The sequence below is a fragment of the Diorhabda carinulata genome, chromosome 11 (assembly GCF_026250575.1).
Source record: "Diorhabda carinulata isolate Delta chromosome 11, icDioCari1.1, whole genome shotgun sequence".
NCBI classification, from domain to species: Eukaryota; Metazoa; Arthropoda; class Insecta; order Coleoptera; family Chrysomelidae; genus Diorhabda; species Diorhabda carinulata.
The window spans coordinates 4,719,807-4,738,584 of NC_079470.1; the positions used below are offsets into that span (position 1 = coordinate 4,719,807).

The following is an 18,778-nucleotide window of genomic DNA, read 5'->3' on the forward strand; positions in this document are numbered from 1 at the left end:
CTTGGTTTCGAAACGCAAGTATATAGTGTAATTGTGAGTCTCAGTGTAGTGTAAACAGTGTGTTTAAGAAAATTAATGGAATTATTAATGAATAAAGACACCGTAAGATTCTAGATATAGAAAAACATTAGAAACGTTGATAATTTACATTAAAAAAGTTCTGAATTTAACTAAAAAATGATTATTAGTATTTCTAAGCTCTGTTTCTTTTAATTTTAGTTATTAAAATTTTTTCTGTACTTGTTTATAAGGTATTTCATAATTTTGTAAGATGTAGATGTAATAGTGAGGTTAATACAACTTCTGATGTGGTATTTTCAATATTCTTGAGGGTTTTTCGAATTTTTATCAAAAGTTTTTTTTGGTTTAAAAAGTATCTTGACTTATTTTCTGTTAATCTGGAATTCCTGATCTACGGGTATGGATTGAATAATTTTTTATTTCACGAAAGTAAAAAATTTAAGGAAACGGTAAAAAAAACCATTGGCAAGCGAAACTTTATGAAAGTGCAACTGTAAAATTTATTAGAAATGTGTTCAAATTGTTATATCCTTCATTTAAATGTAAATAATGTTATTTGCCGTTCCAAGATTTTTTTATTTTGTTATTTTTTATCGTAGATGTTTTTTTTGTTGTACTTATTATATATATATATATCATTTAAAATGGTTATGTTTGCAGATCGACCGATTGAAATTTTTCTTTTCGGCGATTAGCGTAATGTTTAGTTTTAGATTGCAGCAACTGCAAATATGAATAAAGCCGACGCCGGCTAAAAACTATCTACCTCATTCGTAACGTCTCTGCCTCAGATTGTTTAAATTTAGTATTTGCTAGTCATTAGTGCAAAAAAATAGGGTTAACTTTTCATTTGATGAAACCAACTCAGGCGACAGGAACATTGTTTCAAATTTTCCCGTTACACACCTATAGCTGTAAAAATTATCTTAATACCATTAGCTCAGGATTTAATTGAATCTATATGTTTGTTAGATAATGATCAAAAACACACATGATATCCATATAACTATCTACCAGGTTCAGGGTCATAAAACACGTTAGCTTAGCGTTTTCAAGATCGTAAGATCCATTTATCGAGTCCTAGATGTTGGAGATTACTATTTCTAGTTTTACCAAAAAAATCTATTATTCCTTCATCCGCGATTTTTAAAAATAGATTCTAGTCTCTCGAAAATGCTAAACTAATGTGTTTTATGATCCTTAACCGTACAAATACGGAATTATAGCACATATTTACTAATGAAACATCTTGTTAATGCAACTAGCACTATCAAAATATAAATAACAGTGAAATTAACCGTAAGTTATCATCAAAATATTTATCGTAAGTTATCATCAAAATATTTATCGTAGGTTACATTTCTTGATTAATACCTTTTCAGTTTTGTTATATTGTTTAAGGACTTGTTTTTTGTCTTGAACAACGCACCTGAAGGTGTTAAATCAATAAAAATTAGGTACGTTCCGTATTTTAAAAGTATTTCGATGATTCAGGAAATTTAAAAGAATGAAGTTATGTTAACTATTGTTTATATCATTTTGTATTCGAAACTTGATCTGATCTGATCATTAAATCTATAGATGGATATCCAATAAGTCGAATGTAAAAATTTTGAGGTGTTTTTATTAGATCGGTTTGTTAAACTATAAGTACCAATTTCTACATCTGGGACTTCTTCTAAAACGTTTTATGATCCCAAACCGAACAAATCGCGACAGTCAGCTGCGACTACGTGGATGGTTGGAACACTTGCAGCTAGTGGAGAAAAAAAAGTTTTTTTAGTAATTTTCTCGTATTTGAAAATTGATCAGACTATAGTTTATTTGATATTTTGAAAATTGCAAATGAAGAATTTATTTTAAATATGATTTTACCACATTTGTTATATCGTTATATCAACGATAAATGAATTTATTTTTTATAACAAAATAAATTTTGCAGTGTTGCGTTAACGCATTAACGGCCGTAAATGGGTTAAAAATGTTAAATTATTAATAATTGTGTACGTCAAACAACGTTGCCAGAGTTTAAAAGTATTTCAATGATTAAGGAAATGTGAAGCAATGAGGTTATGTTAACTGTTGTTTAAATTATTTTATATTCGAAACTTGATGACTTGAGTTGGTTGATTTTCTTTTTATATCACCCCTACATACAAATTTGATCATTAAGTCTGCGGAAGGGGGTCGAATTTGACTAATTTTATAATTTTGAAGTGCTAGTAAACTATTTTTATAAAGTTTTTGTTACCATAATTTTTTTGTGTTAAAATAGAAAGATATTGTGTGTGTAGATCTACGAGTACTTTCATAGCTCAAATATATATAAATAAATAATTTTAATGTTGAATTTAACAATATGAATCCTGATTACGTTATATTTTTTATTATATTTATACATAGACACGGACGAAACTTTATCAGGTCAACCAAATAAAATATTAATTTTAAGTACACTAGTCAATAAATAAAAAAAATATTGTTGGGTTTACTTGGTCCATACGATGATGTTTTGTTACCAATAAAGATGTAATTGTACATCTTATATTTGAATATTACGTTTAAAAATTAATTTTTTCAAAAATAACTTGTTGATTACAAAAAATGTCGTTTTTAACTCCAAGTTACTTTCTACTCCACTAGGTGTTAATTGAACTGGAATAGAGATGGGAGTTTATACTAGCACACTTCCCAGTTTTAGAAAATTCCGTTATAAGTTGTTTTTTTTCGAGAATTTGATAGAATATCATCAATTAAAACTCATTAATATAAAAAAAGTTTCAAAATATGTTAAAATTACTTTTTGACAGTAATATCTACACCTATTGAAAAAAAATTTCTTAGTATCATCATTTTCAATTCCAATTCAGTTTCTTATCTTCAAAGTGCTAATTAACTAGTATAGAGATGGGAATTTCTACTTGACAGTTTCGAAAAATTGTTATTGGTAACTTTCTGAAAGTTATGTATCTCTAAAAGAGTGTATTATAACATTTTGAAATAATTTTTCGTGAAATTACCTTGACTAATTGAAAAATTTACTATCATCATCATAGGGGTTAATAAAACTAGTATCGAAGTAGGAGTTTCAATGAAACAAGTGTAGAGATGGAACTTTGATTTAGTACAACTCCCAGGATTGGAAAATTGTTTTTACTTTTAATTTTTTCAAAATTTAGATAGAATTGTATCTTTTGCAAGTTATTTTCATGAAAAAAAGTGTCTTATAGTATTTTGATCTTACTTTTAACAAAAAATCCTCATCAAATCATGGGAATGTAACTTAGTATCATCATTTTCAACACCAATTCAGCTCCTACTCCTCGAGGTGTTAATTAAACAAAGTAGAGATAGGAGTTTTTGCTAAAACATCTCTCACTTTTGAAACATTGTTGTTATGAACTTTTTTTTCAAAAATTATCTCGAATTTCGTCTATTGAAGGTAATTTATACAAAACAAATTCTAATAAACAGTTTAATATCACTTTTAATAAGAAAATTACAACATATCACGAAAATTTTAACTTAGAATCATCATTTTCAACTCCAATTCAATTCCTACTACTCGAGGTGTTAATTAAACAAGGATAGAGATGGGAGTTTCTACTATCATATCTTCGAGCTCTGGAATATTTTTGCCAAAAAAATATGTAATAGACAGTTTGATATTACTTTTAACAAAAAAAACTTCAACAAATTATAAAAATTTCAACTCACTATCAACATTTTTAACACTAATTCAGTTTTTACAACTTGAGGTTTTGCTAAAACAAGTATAGAGGTGGGATTTTCTGCTAACACAACTCTCAGTTCTGAAAAATTGTTGTTTTGAATTTATTATTCAAAAATTCTATCAAATTTTGTCTATTGAAAGTTATTTTTAACAAGTAAGAGGCAATAAACAGTTTGATATCACTTTTAACAAAAAAACTTCAACAAATTATAAAAATTTCAACTTACTATTAACATTTATAACACTAATTCAGTTTTTACAACTTGAGGTTTTGATTAAACATGTATAGAGGTGGGATTTTCCACTATCATATCTCTCAGTTCTGAAAAATTGTTATTTTCCAAAAATTCCAAAGAATTTCGTTTATCCAACGTTATTTATACCAACAATGTGATAAATAGTATTCTAAAATGACAGTTTACGTGAATAAATTGATGAAATAAATTTAGTTTCAACATTTTTAACTCGAACTTAGTTTCGTATCCTATAGAGATGGAAGGTTCTATAAACAAATCGTCCAGTTTCAAAAAATTATTGCTGGAAGTTAATTTCTAAAAAAATTACTTATTGAGAGTTATTTCACCATATATATGAAATCAAATTATAAGAATTCCAATTCAAAATCATTTTGAACGCCAATTTAATCTTGACTATCCCAAGTTTAGAGATTGGAGTCTCTATCATCCATCTTAGTGTTGAAAAATTGTTGTTATGAACGTTATTTATATACAAAAAAGTCAAATAACACTCTAAAAATGGAAATAACTGAAATTTTTATAACAATTTGATGAATAGTATCGATATTTAAATTAAGTTCATGATGAGTTAATAAAATAAGTATAGAGGTGGGAGTTTCTGATAACGCTTTAGCAAGTTTCCAAAAACTGTTATTATTTTTCTTTCGCATATCATTAATATTAATACTGAAAACAATAATTTTGAATCAACAAACACGCGTTTGTTTTTTAATAAACCAACATAATAAAAAGTTATGATCGTGTATGAGCCAAGTAAACATCAAACGTTGTTTTTTATACATAAATAAATGAATGCAAATAGTAATGAAACTACCTCAAATTGCAGTATTCTATACTACAAACTATATACAATTTACGGGTCTTATTATTATAAACAGTTTTTGTGCATCTACCTCATATATACATGACACTAAGTTATTATTATTATATGTTTTTTTTATATATAAGATGTTTGTTCAGTATATTTGTAATAGTTTCACCGTTAATCATAGTTGATACGAATAGTACAAAATGTAATATTCAGGGAATTAGTTATATAGCCATATGGAACGCAATATTTTTTTTAAATAAAGGAAATACAATAACAAATTATTCTTTATAAACAAAATAGTACCAAAAAATTATTATAACCAGGATTAGGTTGTATATATAAGAGATTGGTCCACATATATACAAAGTGAGCAATTGTTTAATTTTATAAATAAAAATTGTACTTTGTCGTTTTTATTTATTAGAAAAAAATACATGTAAATGGATAATGATAATAATTGAAGAATATGCTTAAAATTGCAAAAAAATCTGGATAAAGCGATAAACCAACAAAAAAATTAATTTGGATTCGTATTATACCCTTATACGCGAGCTGAATACAGTTTTTACATCTTCAATTCTCGTTGTAGTTAATAGAAAATCTTTCGCTTTGTTTCTTTCGATTCTGTCTCCATTTTATTCCATAAACAAAGCAATTCCTCATATTCTCACAAAAAGTGGTCGATATCGAAAATAAATTTTTTATAAACCAATAACCTAACTTTTTAAACGTGTAAATAACGTCACGTGGTCACGACAATGCGGCATTGCCGTTTCTACGAGGTACGTTCCGTGGAATTATTTGTTGTCGTGACAACCTGACTTTGTTTACATGTTATAAAATGTCGCGACTTTTACTATCTTGGCATTAAAGTCGCGACATTGTCGTAACATGGTAACCACCCCTAATGTCAGTACCACGACAGTGTAGGGTAGTTTAATATTTCCTCTGGATTTATTGTGTAAGGCTCTTACGACCGTCTTCCACGTCCACCAAGCAGTGGTGCGAAATCTCTGCACCCTGAAACGAATTAAATTTACATTTGGTACATCATTTGATATTCTGATACCGATGTAATGAAAGAATCATTACTTGATTGCGCACGCGCGATATTTACTAGAATACTGCGACGTCTTGAGTAAGAAATCTGCACTAATACTGATTCCAATGACACCACCCTCCCATCGCACCGTTTATTACTTACTAAAATAATAATTTTATATTTAAAAACATGAATCTATGTCAGACATCTTGAAAATTCAATCTAGGTTGACAACATTTGTTTTGGGATAGAAAAAAGTCTTGTTTTAAAATCGCCTAATGAATTCGAAATGTGTTTTTTCACGAAACTTTTGATTTTGGGGAAGTCGCGAGGCGATAGACCAGTGGAGGTTGACTCAGTTGACTTGACTTACGGTCTATCCGGGTAGAACAAACTTTTTATGGACTCCTCCATGAATCGTTAATCGACGAACTTGACGGTCGTGTCAGTTGGTGCCTCGACCGGTTTCCCTCCTTGAACCGTTCATGCCATAGAATCATCACCAAAAGTTTTTATGACTCTACCGTAAGTTTCAGTTGTCGAATCGTCCCAATTTAGCGAGTAGCTCGAGGTTTCGCTTCCCCATTTTGTGACACATTGTTGAGAGAGAATGTTGATCGTACACAGCTGGAAAAATATTTATTTTGAAATACCTGTATGTTAATTTCATACAAATATTCTATCGTTTATTTAGTTACCTTCATAACTACTCCAATTTCAAAACAAAAAATTCTAGCTCTAAATTAATTCTTGTAGTTGTCTATAATATAGAGGTGGGTACTTCGACAACGATGCTTTCTAACTTTTCTAACTACAGCCTTGAAAATATTTGCGTCAAATTTAATGACAATAATTCGGTCGCACATCTTGACAAAAACGCAGTCAATTCTTTATTTATTTTAACTTTTTACTTCTTAGACTTTTTTATATTTTTTTCCTTGTTATGATTTCCAATTTTGCTTGCACGAGTGCAAATATTTTGAAATTTGGAATTTTTTCTAACAAATAAATCTATAAAACTAAACTAAACCCTCTCGACTCGATGTTTACTTTATTTGGATGGTTTCTACCGTATTATTTCCAAAGGCATATGTATAAAGTATTTATATGAATTTAAACGCAAGTATTCAATCACTATTCGTTGTTCGACACAATCCACTTTGATACTAATATTTAACTTTCTAGAATTCGGGCTTCTACTGTAGATATACTTCAAACAGCTTCAGAATTATCAGTTTCTAACAACATTTGATGCCGTGAGATAATAAAAATGATAAAAGAAAATTTCATAAGTTAAATTCACAAAATACGTAAAATATTCACTGTACTAATATTCGAACGTGTCATCCGTTTCTGGTGTTTTCTTATTTTTTCCAAATAGGTTTATATAACGACTTGATGATAAAAATTCTAGATGATAAATAATTAGAGAAACAAAGTTTTTTAATAACACACTATATATATTTCACAAAAAAAAATACGTAAATGAAAATAATTACTTAAATCTCGCGACAAGCTTTTATATCATAAAAATTGTTAGGTTAGGTTAGGTTAGGTTATGGATGTTATCATTATGGGCAATTATTACATAACCTAATCTGACAACCGGTTAAATATGTTCTATTTGCTTGTCTTTTGCATACTTTTTTTGTTTTTAGAAACAAGTTTAAGAGTTGTGGGCATATTAAGATCCAGTAGAGTTTACTACTACTAACATAAAATCGTGTACGACGTTGGTATGACTTTTACGAACTTACATAACCTCAATTTTTATATAAAAAACTTCAATAAATATTTTCATTGAATATATACGTGGAAATCTAGAAGTAACACAACAAAAGGTAGCAAATGTAGTGCCACATCCTGGTTATATATATATATATTTTTTGGTAAATAACTAGAATTAGTCGGTTATTTAGTAATTCATCGCTGCCATAACAAAATCAGGATGAATTTATTTTAAATTTGATATCATGCTGTTGATACCAGTTTTCTTGTTCAAAAAATATTTTGATTTTCGTTTTTATCGATGCCGCAAACAGTATCAAGAGTCTGTTCAAAAATTCCAATAATAGTTTATTCGTTTTACGAATTTTTTTTCATCGTTACAACACTGTTAATTTTAAACCGAGAATCTGCTAATCTTAAACATCGAAATAATAATACCGTACGAATCAGTGGTAAACAAATAAATTTTACCGAGGTAGTTGGTTGCCTTTTCCAGATCTATTATGGTCCTCTGGATTTAGATTGCGTACTGCAACTTGTTCATCCATCTTCACTTTTCAATGGCGTGAATAGATCTGGCAACGCCGCAGAAGAGTTCTCGTTCAACGATCAGCAGTGGCGCTTTGATGGAGAGAATCTACATGAGAAATTCTTTGACTATCAATTTTTGATGTCTATTGAGCTTGTTTATAATCTCACAACAGTTTTGATTGTTTTACTGTCTTTACGTATCAGTGAAATGAATTGTGGCTTCCGTTTATTGATCTGTCAACACCGCAAAAGGATTACTCGTAGGAACCCGATTTTAAAGGAGAGTGTTGATTGAATATTTTCTTATTTCAATGTCAAAGTCTGTTTTATCGGTTTCGTATTACAAAAAAATAAAATTTTGATCATCAGTTTTGATACTGGTTGCTGTATGGTAAAAAAAATGTAAGTCAACTTCAAAGAACTCATTGATTAGTTTATAAGGCACTTTATCGATCTCGCTATCCATTCAAGACTTTAATGTAATTATATTTATTTCAATGGGTGATATTTCTTCTTTGGATAGCCGGAACGATGTTCTTACGAATAATTTCTATATTTAAGTCCGATACGGGTAATTTTGTTATTTAAAAAAAAAAAAAGATAAACTTGTATATTCTGAGGCATCAGGGTTCGATATTTTGAAAACGGTTTACGTTTTAAAAATATTGGAAATATTTACGTATCTACTCGCTTAGAATCACAATGAAAACACATTGGTTTATCGTTTTCGAAATCGTAGAATCCGTTTATCGTCGGAAATTAAAACTTTCAATTTAGAAAATCCTCAAAATTAATTGTTCGGTTAAATTATATACCTAAAACGATTATTGGTTAATTGGAAGTACCTATAAATGGATTTTACCACTTCGAAAACGCTAAACTGACGTGTTTTTATTGAGATTGTGAACCGGGCAGATATGAAAGTGTAGCCAAAATATTATGTTTAATGCTTTTAGATTTTAAGTTTCAGAAAACGTGGGTACTTTAAAAGTAAATTAGAAAAAGAAATTTTAATTTTTTTCAATTCCTGCAATTATCGGACGCTTGAAAATGGCTCGACAATTTGAATGTGGGAATTCAGTATGAAATGGAAGAAATACAATCAATTTTTTTTTCAATCAATTTGTTTTCATTTCGTCAAATTGAAATTTTTATTAGAAAAATACCAGCAAAGTATGTAAATTTTTCGAAAAGGTCATCCCTTCACCGGCATTTCCAAAAGGGTCGCTTCTAATGCCATGTAAATTCGTCGCCGCCATTTTGTTGGGCACTTACCTGCATCTGCAAGTAAACATAAGTCAAAATACCAAGTTTTGATGTTAGTACCACCTCCTATGAGGTGAGGTGGGACTTTCACTTAAAACTCACTCTCCTCGGTTCATTGCGGCAAGAAATTTTTCCTCGTACTTTGACTACTGCCTATTGTTGGTATTACTAATAGCTGTGAAGCGTTCACCCATCCACCACTTGGGGACGCGCCTTGTATGGTACGAGCAACCCACTCGGGAACCTTACTCAACTCACTTAATCTCACCTAACCTAACCACCCGACAGCAGCTCATTGTCGGGTAGTGTCGGACTCCTATCGACTATAACCCTCCTTGGGCTCTCTCATTTTGTTTTGGTATCATTTCTACCAGCGCATCTGGAAGTGCCTATGTTCGCCATCGTCCTCTCCTCCTCACTGCTCACTCAGACTTCGATAACAAGAATAAATCGGCGGGTCCATAGGCCGTACATTCCGTTTTACCATTTTTGCCTTTGCGTCAGCTTTCTGGCTATGGACCATGCTCGAAAGGATTTTCCACTTAGATCCTCTGAAGAGATCAATGCTGAAATAATTTTTTCAACAAGGCGTTTAACTGCTTTAGTAGGCCTTGTACATTGAAGTATATTTGCCCAACCTTTGTTTGTTTTCTTCCAGTACTCTAAGTCGTCTGCAAAACCAACTAGGCTGACTATTTAACCTTACATAACCTCACTATTTTGGTACTATTATATAAATGCTGCTTTTGAATATAAACCCCCGGCGAACAATTTACTTTTAGGGATTAAATGGCCCCTTAAATTACGACGATCATTTCACATGTGGGATTGGTGAATTGAGAGGTGACTCACCGCATATTTTTTAAACAAATACGAAAGGGAATGTCAAAACACAGCTCGAGGTAGCCCAGTTCTTGTTAATCTGCGTTCTAAACAGAATAATTGCCCTTATTTTTGTCGATGTTTGTTTATACAAGGTGTCCAAGAAGAATGTCGAGTATTTTACTTCAAGAGAGCCTGTTTTTTCAACTTGAATGTACCTTTAGAAGGATTTAGTCTATTTCGAAAAGTTTTTTTCAATTTTAGAATCACAGTTTCGATCTATACGTCACCATCAATGTTGTGTATCATCCCTAAATAGTAAAAAAATAGATTTAAACCATAAGCTATGTTGCCAAATTTAACTCTATTCCAGAGATGTTTAAAAAATATTTTAATAAAGCTTTTGTTATTTAAATTTTTATTATTATTATTATTGCCTACGAGGTATGGGCCAAAACTCAAAAGTTTTTTTTACTTTTTTGTTTTTTAACCTAGTATATTATAGCACTAAGAAGAATGAGGTTATAACTTTCACTAAAGGGAATACCATATGATTCAAGGTTGTTATTTTTACTAAAGGGGATATTTTTACTTTGGGACATACCTTAGAATTTGAGGTTATTGCTTTTTTTCCAAAAAAAACTTGTTCCATAATAATCAAAACATAATAGATGCCAAATTTCAAAGCTACTTAATTGTACTGAAAAAATGAAATGCTATGTTGTCAAGTTTAGATTTATAATAGAATGATTGGAAATAATTTTTTCTGGTGAATATTCCATTAAATTTATTTTTTATGGATAAATGTTTAGTTTATAAAAAACAATTGCAACAAAATAAGTTATACTGCCCAATTTGTGACCAGTCAAACAAATGTCAACTTGATATGCATGTATTGTGACAAAATTTTGAAAAAAAAATTTGTATGAATGCGGTTATTTCGATATGTAAAATTATATCAATGTAGTTGGTAAAGCAAAATGTAAATAAACCAAGGATAGGAAAGAAATAATAGTATGGCTGTGGATAATCAATTTTAGGATTTTTGTTATAAAAACTGAATCGTTTTTTCAATCAACACGTTAAAAATAATAATTCCAATACCATAATTGCAGTTTTATCACAAAATTCTAAGTAAACAGTCCCTAATTCTCCTTTTATTACCTTCCCTCAAATTGAGCAATCTAACGAATTGTCAAAATCAGTTGATGCCTATTTAAAATGGCCGCTGCGGGGTAAACAGATGCTTGTCAATTTGTAGTTACTAATTCAGATTCCAAGAAGCGCGCGATTAGCGTAAATAGATTTTTTTAAAGCCCTATTTCACAAAATAATAAAACTGATATAATTCTTCTAGAGCAATTGAAGTATCAACTCTTTATAAAGAGATTAGCCTTACCCCGCGGCGATATGATCTCTCATTCCTGCAATAATTAAACTTAATTGTTTATTAGTAAACTAAATTAGGTTATGTTGAATACGTCATTTAAAAAAAGTCTAATTTGTCTGGGCTCGAGCTTCAACTGAATTGATTCGAGAATTTAACAAAACGATCGTGGGTTGAAATGTTTTAGATTAGGGTTAAATGACATCACCCTGCATATAAGTTTTTTTTATAGATAGCCGTTTCTAAAATATTTTTTATGTTGATTCTATATCTGCTTTCCGTTTTTCTCTATCACGTCGAAATTTTCTATAATTTCATAATTTAATTTCACTCGACTGAGATATGTATTTTATGAAAAAAAATCAACAATACAAATTTTGTTTCAATTAAATATTAGTTTACGTGTACAGAGATGTATGATTGAATTATTTTATATTAGTTATCGAACTTTCGTTTTTTTTATTTCCTTCAAATCTCTAGGGTATCTTGGCAAAAGCTCTTGAGATGTTATCCAATATGGTTCCATCATTTTCATATGTTTCCTTCATGTAACCAAAATGGGCAACTGGAATGGAGGAATTCCATTATGTAGAAGAGCGTCTTTTAAATTTCATAGATTAGGAATATTACAACAGAATACCATAAGTAAATTTCGTTCTCTATAGCGATACCAAGAATGTACCTGGAGATTTTCTGATTTCAGTTTTGAGTCTAGAACATTGAATAGGTTCAAATATCTAACCAAATTTTGCTTGAGTAAACAGTTGTGGTTCGTTGTATCTTCCTGGAGTAAATTCTTATGAATTGGACTCACTCTCAGATTTAAATGGTACATCTGTCGAAATACTAGTTAGAGGACGATTCAGTAGATCTATACCATGTGGTACAGGTTTTATTGCTGAGGGAATTCCATGGTAATAAACGTTTTTTAGTCTTAAAACCGTATCCGCAGGTCTTGACCATACAAAAATTACATGATTCCGTGGTTTTTGCTATACCATAGGGATGCATTTGCTTCTTTTTTTTTTCCTCTATCTAAAAACGAAATCTTTCAATACAGGTGCGATACAATTTTTGGGGAGCCTATGATTTGTCTTGATCTCCAAGTATGAAGTTGAATTATGCAAAATACGGGATTTTTACTTATCAATCAATGTCACTTTGGAAGCGCAGATTTTGTATCGACACTATTTTCACAGTTATTGGAAGAAGACTACTGAGTGACGAATTAACTCTTTACCAGAGAGAAACTTCTAACCAGGGGCGCGAAAACACCCTTTAAAAATGAGACCACACCTCCTTTTAGAGTGTCCACCCAATTTTTTCTTAAATCAAAATGACTCATATAATGTTAAAAATCTGGTTAGCGAGTAATGAATCCTGGTAGCGAAAGCACTGATTTCAATTGATTGTATTATACAAAAAATATTAGATTTCGTAGCACTAACTCAAGAATTTATGAATATAAATGATTACAGAAAGACAGTTTTTGGTTTATTCGAAAAAAAAAAGATGAATAAGCCCAAGTGAAAACCTTTTTTACAATTATTCAACTAGACATCCCTTTTTTAAGAGTTAGGTTGTTGTGCCTCTGTATGTAACGTGTTAACGGTTCGTATCCTATTGACTGCGCCAGATATATATTTGAAAAATTGAAATTCGTTTTTAAATTTTTTTTTATTTTACAAAAAAGGTGTTTTTATTACAGTTTATAACAGTTAACTTGAAGTAAAAAAATTCTAAGTAAGGTGTTATATTTTATAGGTGTTATCAAATTCTCGGCTGGTAACTCCTCTATCCGTAGGATGAAAAAATGATGGGATAATTCTTCGAAATCTAATTTCTTTACTTTGGTGGATTTTGAATTACTACGTCTTCTTTTTAATTAAATAATTTGAATTTATTAATTGATAATTCGCAATATTTATCAACGAATGCGATTGCACTTGAAATATTCTATAAGTTCGATATAACTTCTTGGGATTCCACAGGGATGATCATTAGTTCGTTGTTTGTAAATTGATTAATTATTGGATTTGAATTATCTATTTATCTATATAAATATCGACAATTTGGAACCGGAAAAGGTCACTTGGGTTCCAAGAAATGTATCGTATGCTAAGATATTATTGAATTCAGGAATTTGATCATTTTGGTATATTTGATTCAAATATTTAATCAAATTTAGAATTTTTTTGATATTATTGAAGTGTGGAGAGTATTTAACTTGGAAATCAGATCCACTTTGTGAGCGTAGGTTCGTATCCTATTGACTGCGCCAGATAAATATTTGAAAAATTGAAATTCGTTTTTAAAAAACTTATATTTTGATTACAAAAAAGGTGTTTTTACTACGAGAGTTATGCAGAAACTGGAAACAAAATTAACAGTTAACTTAAAGTAGAAATTCCAACTAAGGTGTCATATTATATTTTTTGTGAATGGAATCTGTTGGAAATTCTTCGAAGTCTAATTTCTCTTCTTTGGTGGATTTTGATGTGCTACGTCTTCTAATCAAATATTCAATCAAATTTGGAATTTTTTTGATATTATAGAATTGTGAAGAGTATTCAAATTGGAAATCAAATCCACTTTGGGAGCGTTGGTTCGTATCCTATTGACTGCGCCAGATAAATATTTGAAAAATTGAAATTCGTTTTTAAAAAACTTATATTTTGATTACAAAAAAGGTGTTTTTACTACGAGAGTTAGACAGAAACTGGAAACAAAATTAACAGTTAACTTATAGTAAAAATTCCAACTAAGGTGTCATATTATATTTTTTGTGAATGGAATCTGTTGGAAATTCTTCGAAGTCTAATTTCTCTTCTTTGGTGGATTTTGATGTGCTACGTCTTCTAATCAAATATTCAATCAAATTTGGAATTTTTTTGATATTATAGAATTGTGAAGAGTATTCAAATTGGAAATCAAATCCACTTTGGGAGCGTTGGTTCGTATCCTATTGACTGCGCCAGATAAATATTTGAAAAATTGAAATTTTTTTAAGATAAGTGTACAACAGACGTGGTAGAAAAAATTGCATTGTTGAAATCAGAGTGAAAAAGCTACTTGAAGAAGATCAATTCCCATTTTGTCATGATACAGGGTGGTTAACATATTTAAATGAAGTTTGATTTCATTATAGTTGAAAAACAAAGTTGATAGATCGTTTTATTTTCAAGATAATGAAAGTTACTATGCTTTACCAACATAGAAATTGTAAATATAGGCACTTGAATTATTTATAAACATTGAAATTAATTGTTGCCTGTTATTATATTCATTGTAAAATAAATATTTGATGGGATTAAAAGAAAGTGAGTACAAATACAAAATCTACCTCATTAAAGTTAACGTAAGCAATGTGGCTATACATTAACTAGTACAAAAGTATGTATAGTTTTTTTTGTACCTTGTATAATACTAGCTTATAATTATAGGTGTGTATATGAACTCAGGAATTTTCAAGTACAAAAAAAATAGAAACAAAGATCGTATTTCTACCAAAATATTCAGGGAATATCGTTTCATATAATGGTTGTTATTGATACAATTGCTGGGTAAATATTTAAAATAAAAATCGTTTAAATGTATAAAGAGTACTAATAGGACTAATACAAAAATAATATTTCGAAAAATTTCTGTATTTGTCTACGTACTGTGACTGTGACACTATTTATATTCATAAATGACAGTCTATACAACCGCCGATAGGGTGTTATAGCTAAATAAAATAATCCCCGTTTTACTTAAAATACCGATCAACAAAAACTTAGTTGTGTTTTAATACGGTGAATATAAACAGGGTGCTTCAAAAAAAGTGATCACGTCTCTAGGATAGATAGAAAACTTAGAAATATTGCTGCAACTACTGGCAACACTGTATTGAAATTTTGTACGAATATGTTTGGGAAGCTGATACATCCAATGAATTTGTTTTTATGTCTGACTCCCATAGAGGGCGCTAATTACACAGTTCGTACCAAGTAGTATTGAACATATTAGATTTACTAAGCAAAATTTCGAGTGAACTTTAATATTATTTAATTTTATATAAAAAATCTTGACAAAACTCGATGCTGTGAACCATTTTCGCAATATTTTGATTTGGAAATTATGAAGTAATAACTGAAGTATTGATGAAGTTTTATTATTAACATCATCTATCAAATACATTTAAAAAAATTGGGACTGAAGGGTTTGATGATCATAAATTGCGGTAATGAGACTTAACCGGTTGTTTCATTCTAAGGCCCCCAATAGCTCAGTGCATATACTTTGACAAACAAGATCCTATACTGATTAGATTTGATTTATGTGAAACGTTACAAGAAACGAAAACCCTCAGTCCAAATGTTTTTAAATGTACGCTTTTTATCGATGGAGTTAATAATAATAACACAGGCCAACAAAAAACTTTTGTTTGAAAACTTTTTTTTATTTTAATAGCTGATCTTTATAGATTTTCATGTGCTGAATCCAAAACTGGCCTTAGTTTTTTTGTATCACCCATAGTTTCCAAGCAGTATGTATTTTATTATAATATTTCCCTTTTTTCTTTGAAACTTCTTGTGTAACTTTTTCTTTTCGATGATTCGCTTGCTTAACTTCTCGGTGAAGTGACCAACAGTAATCCCCCATCATGTTGGTGCTCCAGCGGTCCTGGTAACGTTTTTTTATCACTTTAACAATCAACTTGCTTCTCACAAACATTTCCTAAATTGTCCGGGAAGTAATCGAGGTGGGGAAGTGAACTTTCAGACTCATCAAACATCCTAACTTTTCAAACTTTTTTAGCATATTGTCAACAATATTCTGGGTGTTTTTTTCATTTCCCAAGAATTTGGTGACAACTTGCTGAAGGATACCCATGCGTCTCTTTCATTTGAGGTCATTGTGGATTCGAAGTTAACGTCAAACATCATTTTTCGAATATCGGGTCCGGTAAAAACGCCTTCTTCCAATTTAGCTTCTGAAAGGTGTGGAATTTAGCATATTTCAAACTAAAATGTTTTCTATGAATGCTCATTTAAGTAGTCGAAAAGGTTTTATTAAGATTCACTGATCGATGCTGGATTACTACCAAAGCACTCTTCATATACGTGGGAAAAGTTGTGTGAGGAAATTTCCACTTTTCCATTTCTCTATCCTACCAAATCCTTTTTACAATTATTCAACTAGACACTCCTTTTTTGAGAGTTAGGTTGTTGTGCCTCTGCATGTAACATGTCAACGTTGGGAGCGTAGGTTCGTATCCTATTGACTGCGCCAGATATATATTTGAAAAATTGAAATTCGTTTTTAAAAAGTTCTATACAACTTTTTGGGATTCTACAGGGATGATCATTATTTCGTTGTTTGTAATTTGAATAATTATTGGATTTTAATTATCCATTTCGGTCGCGCAACATCCAGTTGGCGATTGTCCGTTTAATAGTTGCGGCGTGCAATTTTCAGCAGTAAATATCATCAATTTGGAACCGGAAAAGGTCACTTGGGTTCTCTATCCTACCAAATCCTTTTTACTTGTCTATTTCTATACATTCTACAAAGGTGCGCAAATCATCTGAGCTGTTTTAACAAACTTGAAATGAATTTTTTAACGCAAGCTTCAAAGATGTATTTTCAAAATATTTTTTTATAATAAACCGCTAGATGACATTATTTGCTAGCGCTCCCAATACCAGCGGTTGTATATTCTGTGCCTATACACATTGAGTTCTAAATATGGACCGGCTAAATTATATCAAAAATGATTTACACGAGTTTTATTAATTTTATGTATTAGTACATCACAATCACATATTAGTGATTAAAATATTATTATCTATTTAAAAGCTGGTTATTTGATTAAACTGATTCGTGTTATTTAACATTTGGTCCCTCTATGTTTCAAAATTTTGTTTTGCAGAAGATAATTTGAGAGAAGTAGAACCCTGTCCGTACAAATCATTAATCCCGGAGCTACCTTTGTACCTGGTAGCTCCTTTGTTGATGTTCAGCATACATGACTTTGAATTACGTCCACAGGTTCAGTAGAACTTTAGAAGCTCTGTTTTTTCACACAATGGACTTTTACGTGGAATGGTGTTTGGCCATTGAGGTGTATATCCAGGATCTTCGATGAAAGATTAAAGACACTGTAAGTTCAAACCAGAGAAGCCTAGACATGTCATCGTTCTAGAATAAATAACGGTCACGGTGCTCAAAGTTATATTTGGAGGTCAATATTGATTTTAAACTAGAATCACCTTTAGATTTTTGTAATGGGACATTATAGCACTACCTATCCATTACCTTTAGTTTCACGTCATGGGGTAACATCAGGGATCACAGTTTGGCTAATCACGTTGATTTACTGAAGAGTACAAATTGAGAACATCAGTTAGAATCAAGGTCAAGCAGACAACCTGTTCGTTCAATATCATTATCACTTTTTATTTATTGTAAGCGCGGTTGCAGTTTTATAAAACAATGTTGTACCATCAGTTTTTTTTAGTAAATCGTTGCTCCATGGTTCATTTTTCTATAAACGGAACTAAATAGTAGATAAAGTGGAAGAAAACGATTTTTTTTTTCAATAAATAGTGACGTCGTTCGCTCTGATTGGTGATATCATATCGGGATTACAAATTTCTTAGATTTCAATGATGTCCGTTGAAGCGTTCCATATATTTAAAACTCACTCTGTATAAATAAATAAATATTATAACAAATTTTTGCAAAATTAAGTGTATTTAGATCTTTAACGTTAAAAATTGTGAGCCTGTTGGAATATGAGTTTTAAAATGAACTTCTTTCACAATTATAAAATGTACAGTACACTTTCACATCTATTCTACTCCAAAATACGGAGTATAAACAATTTGTGTATATAGAAAAAGTAATTTAAATGCAAGTATTTATATGTATCCATGTTTCTGTTTTACTTATTAATTTTAATAAAGAATTTGTCGTTTATATTGTTATTTCTTTTACCATTTCATCAGAAACTTGATGTTGTGTTATTAGAAAATACCCAAAATATAATTGGCGCAGTCGAAAGGATAATTTTAGTTGAAATTCTTTGCTTGTCAACGTTTATTGACGATTTTAAATAAAAAAGAGCATTCGTGAATAGCATTTGACACAATAAGTCGTATGACTGTCACAGAAGTGGCGCTAATATTGTCAAATC

The 18,778-nt window shown here is 30.3% G+C and overlaps 1 protein-coding gene across 1 annotated transcript in view; it reads left to right on the plus strand.

The window, feature by feature from the left end:
* Positions 1-18,561, plus strand: part of LOC130899213 (zinc finger protein chinmo-like) — a 125,780-nt gene extending 107,219 nt beyond the window's left edge. Inside the window, exon 7 of the mRNA XM_057808962.1 lies at positions 17,513-18,561. Coding sequence (XP_057664945.1) covers positions 17,513-17,524 — 12 coding nt within the window. The 3' untranslated portion in view covers positions 17,525-18,561. The remainder of the gene's footprint in view (positions 1-17,512) is intronic.
* Positions 18,562-18,778: the final 217 nt, after the last annotated feature.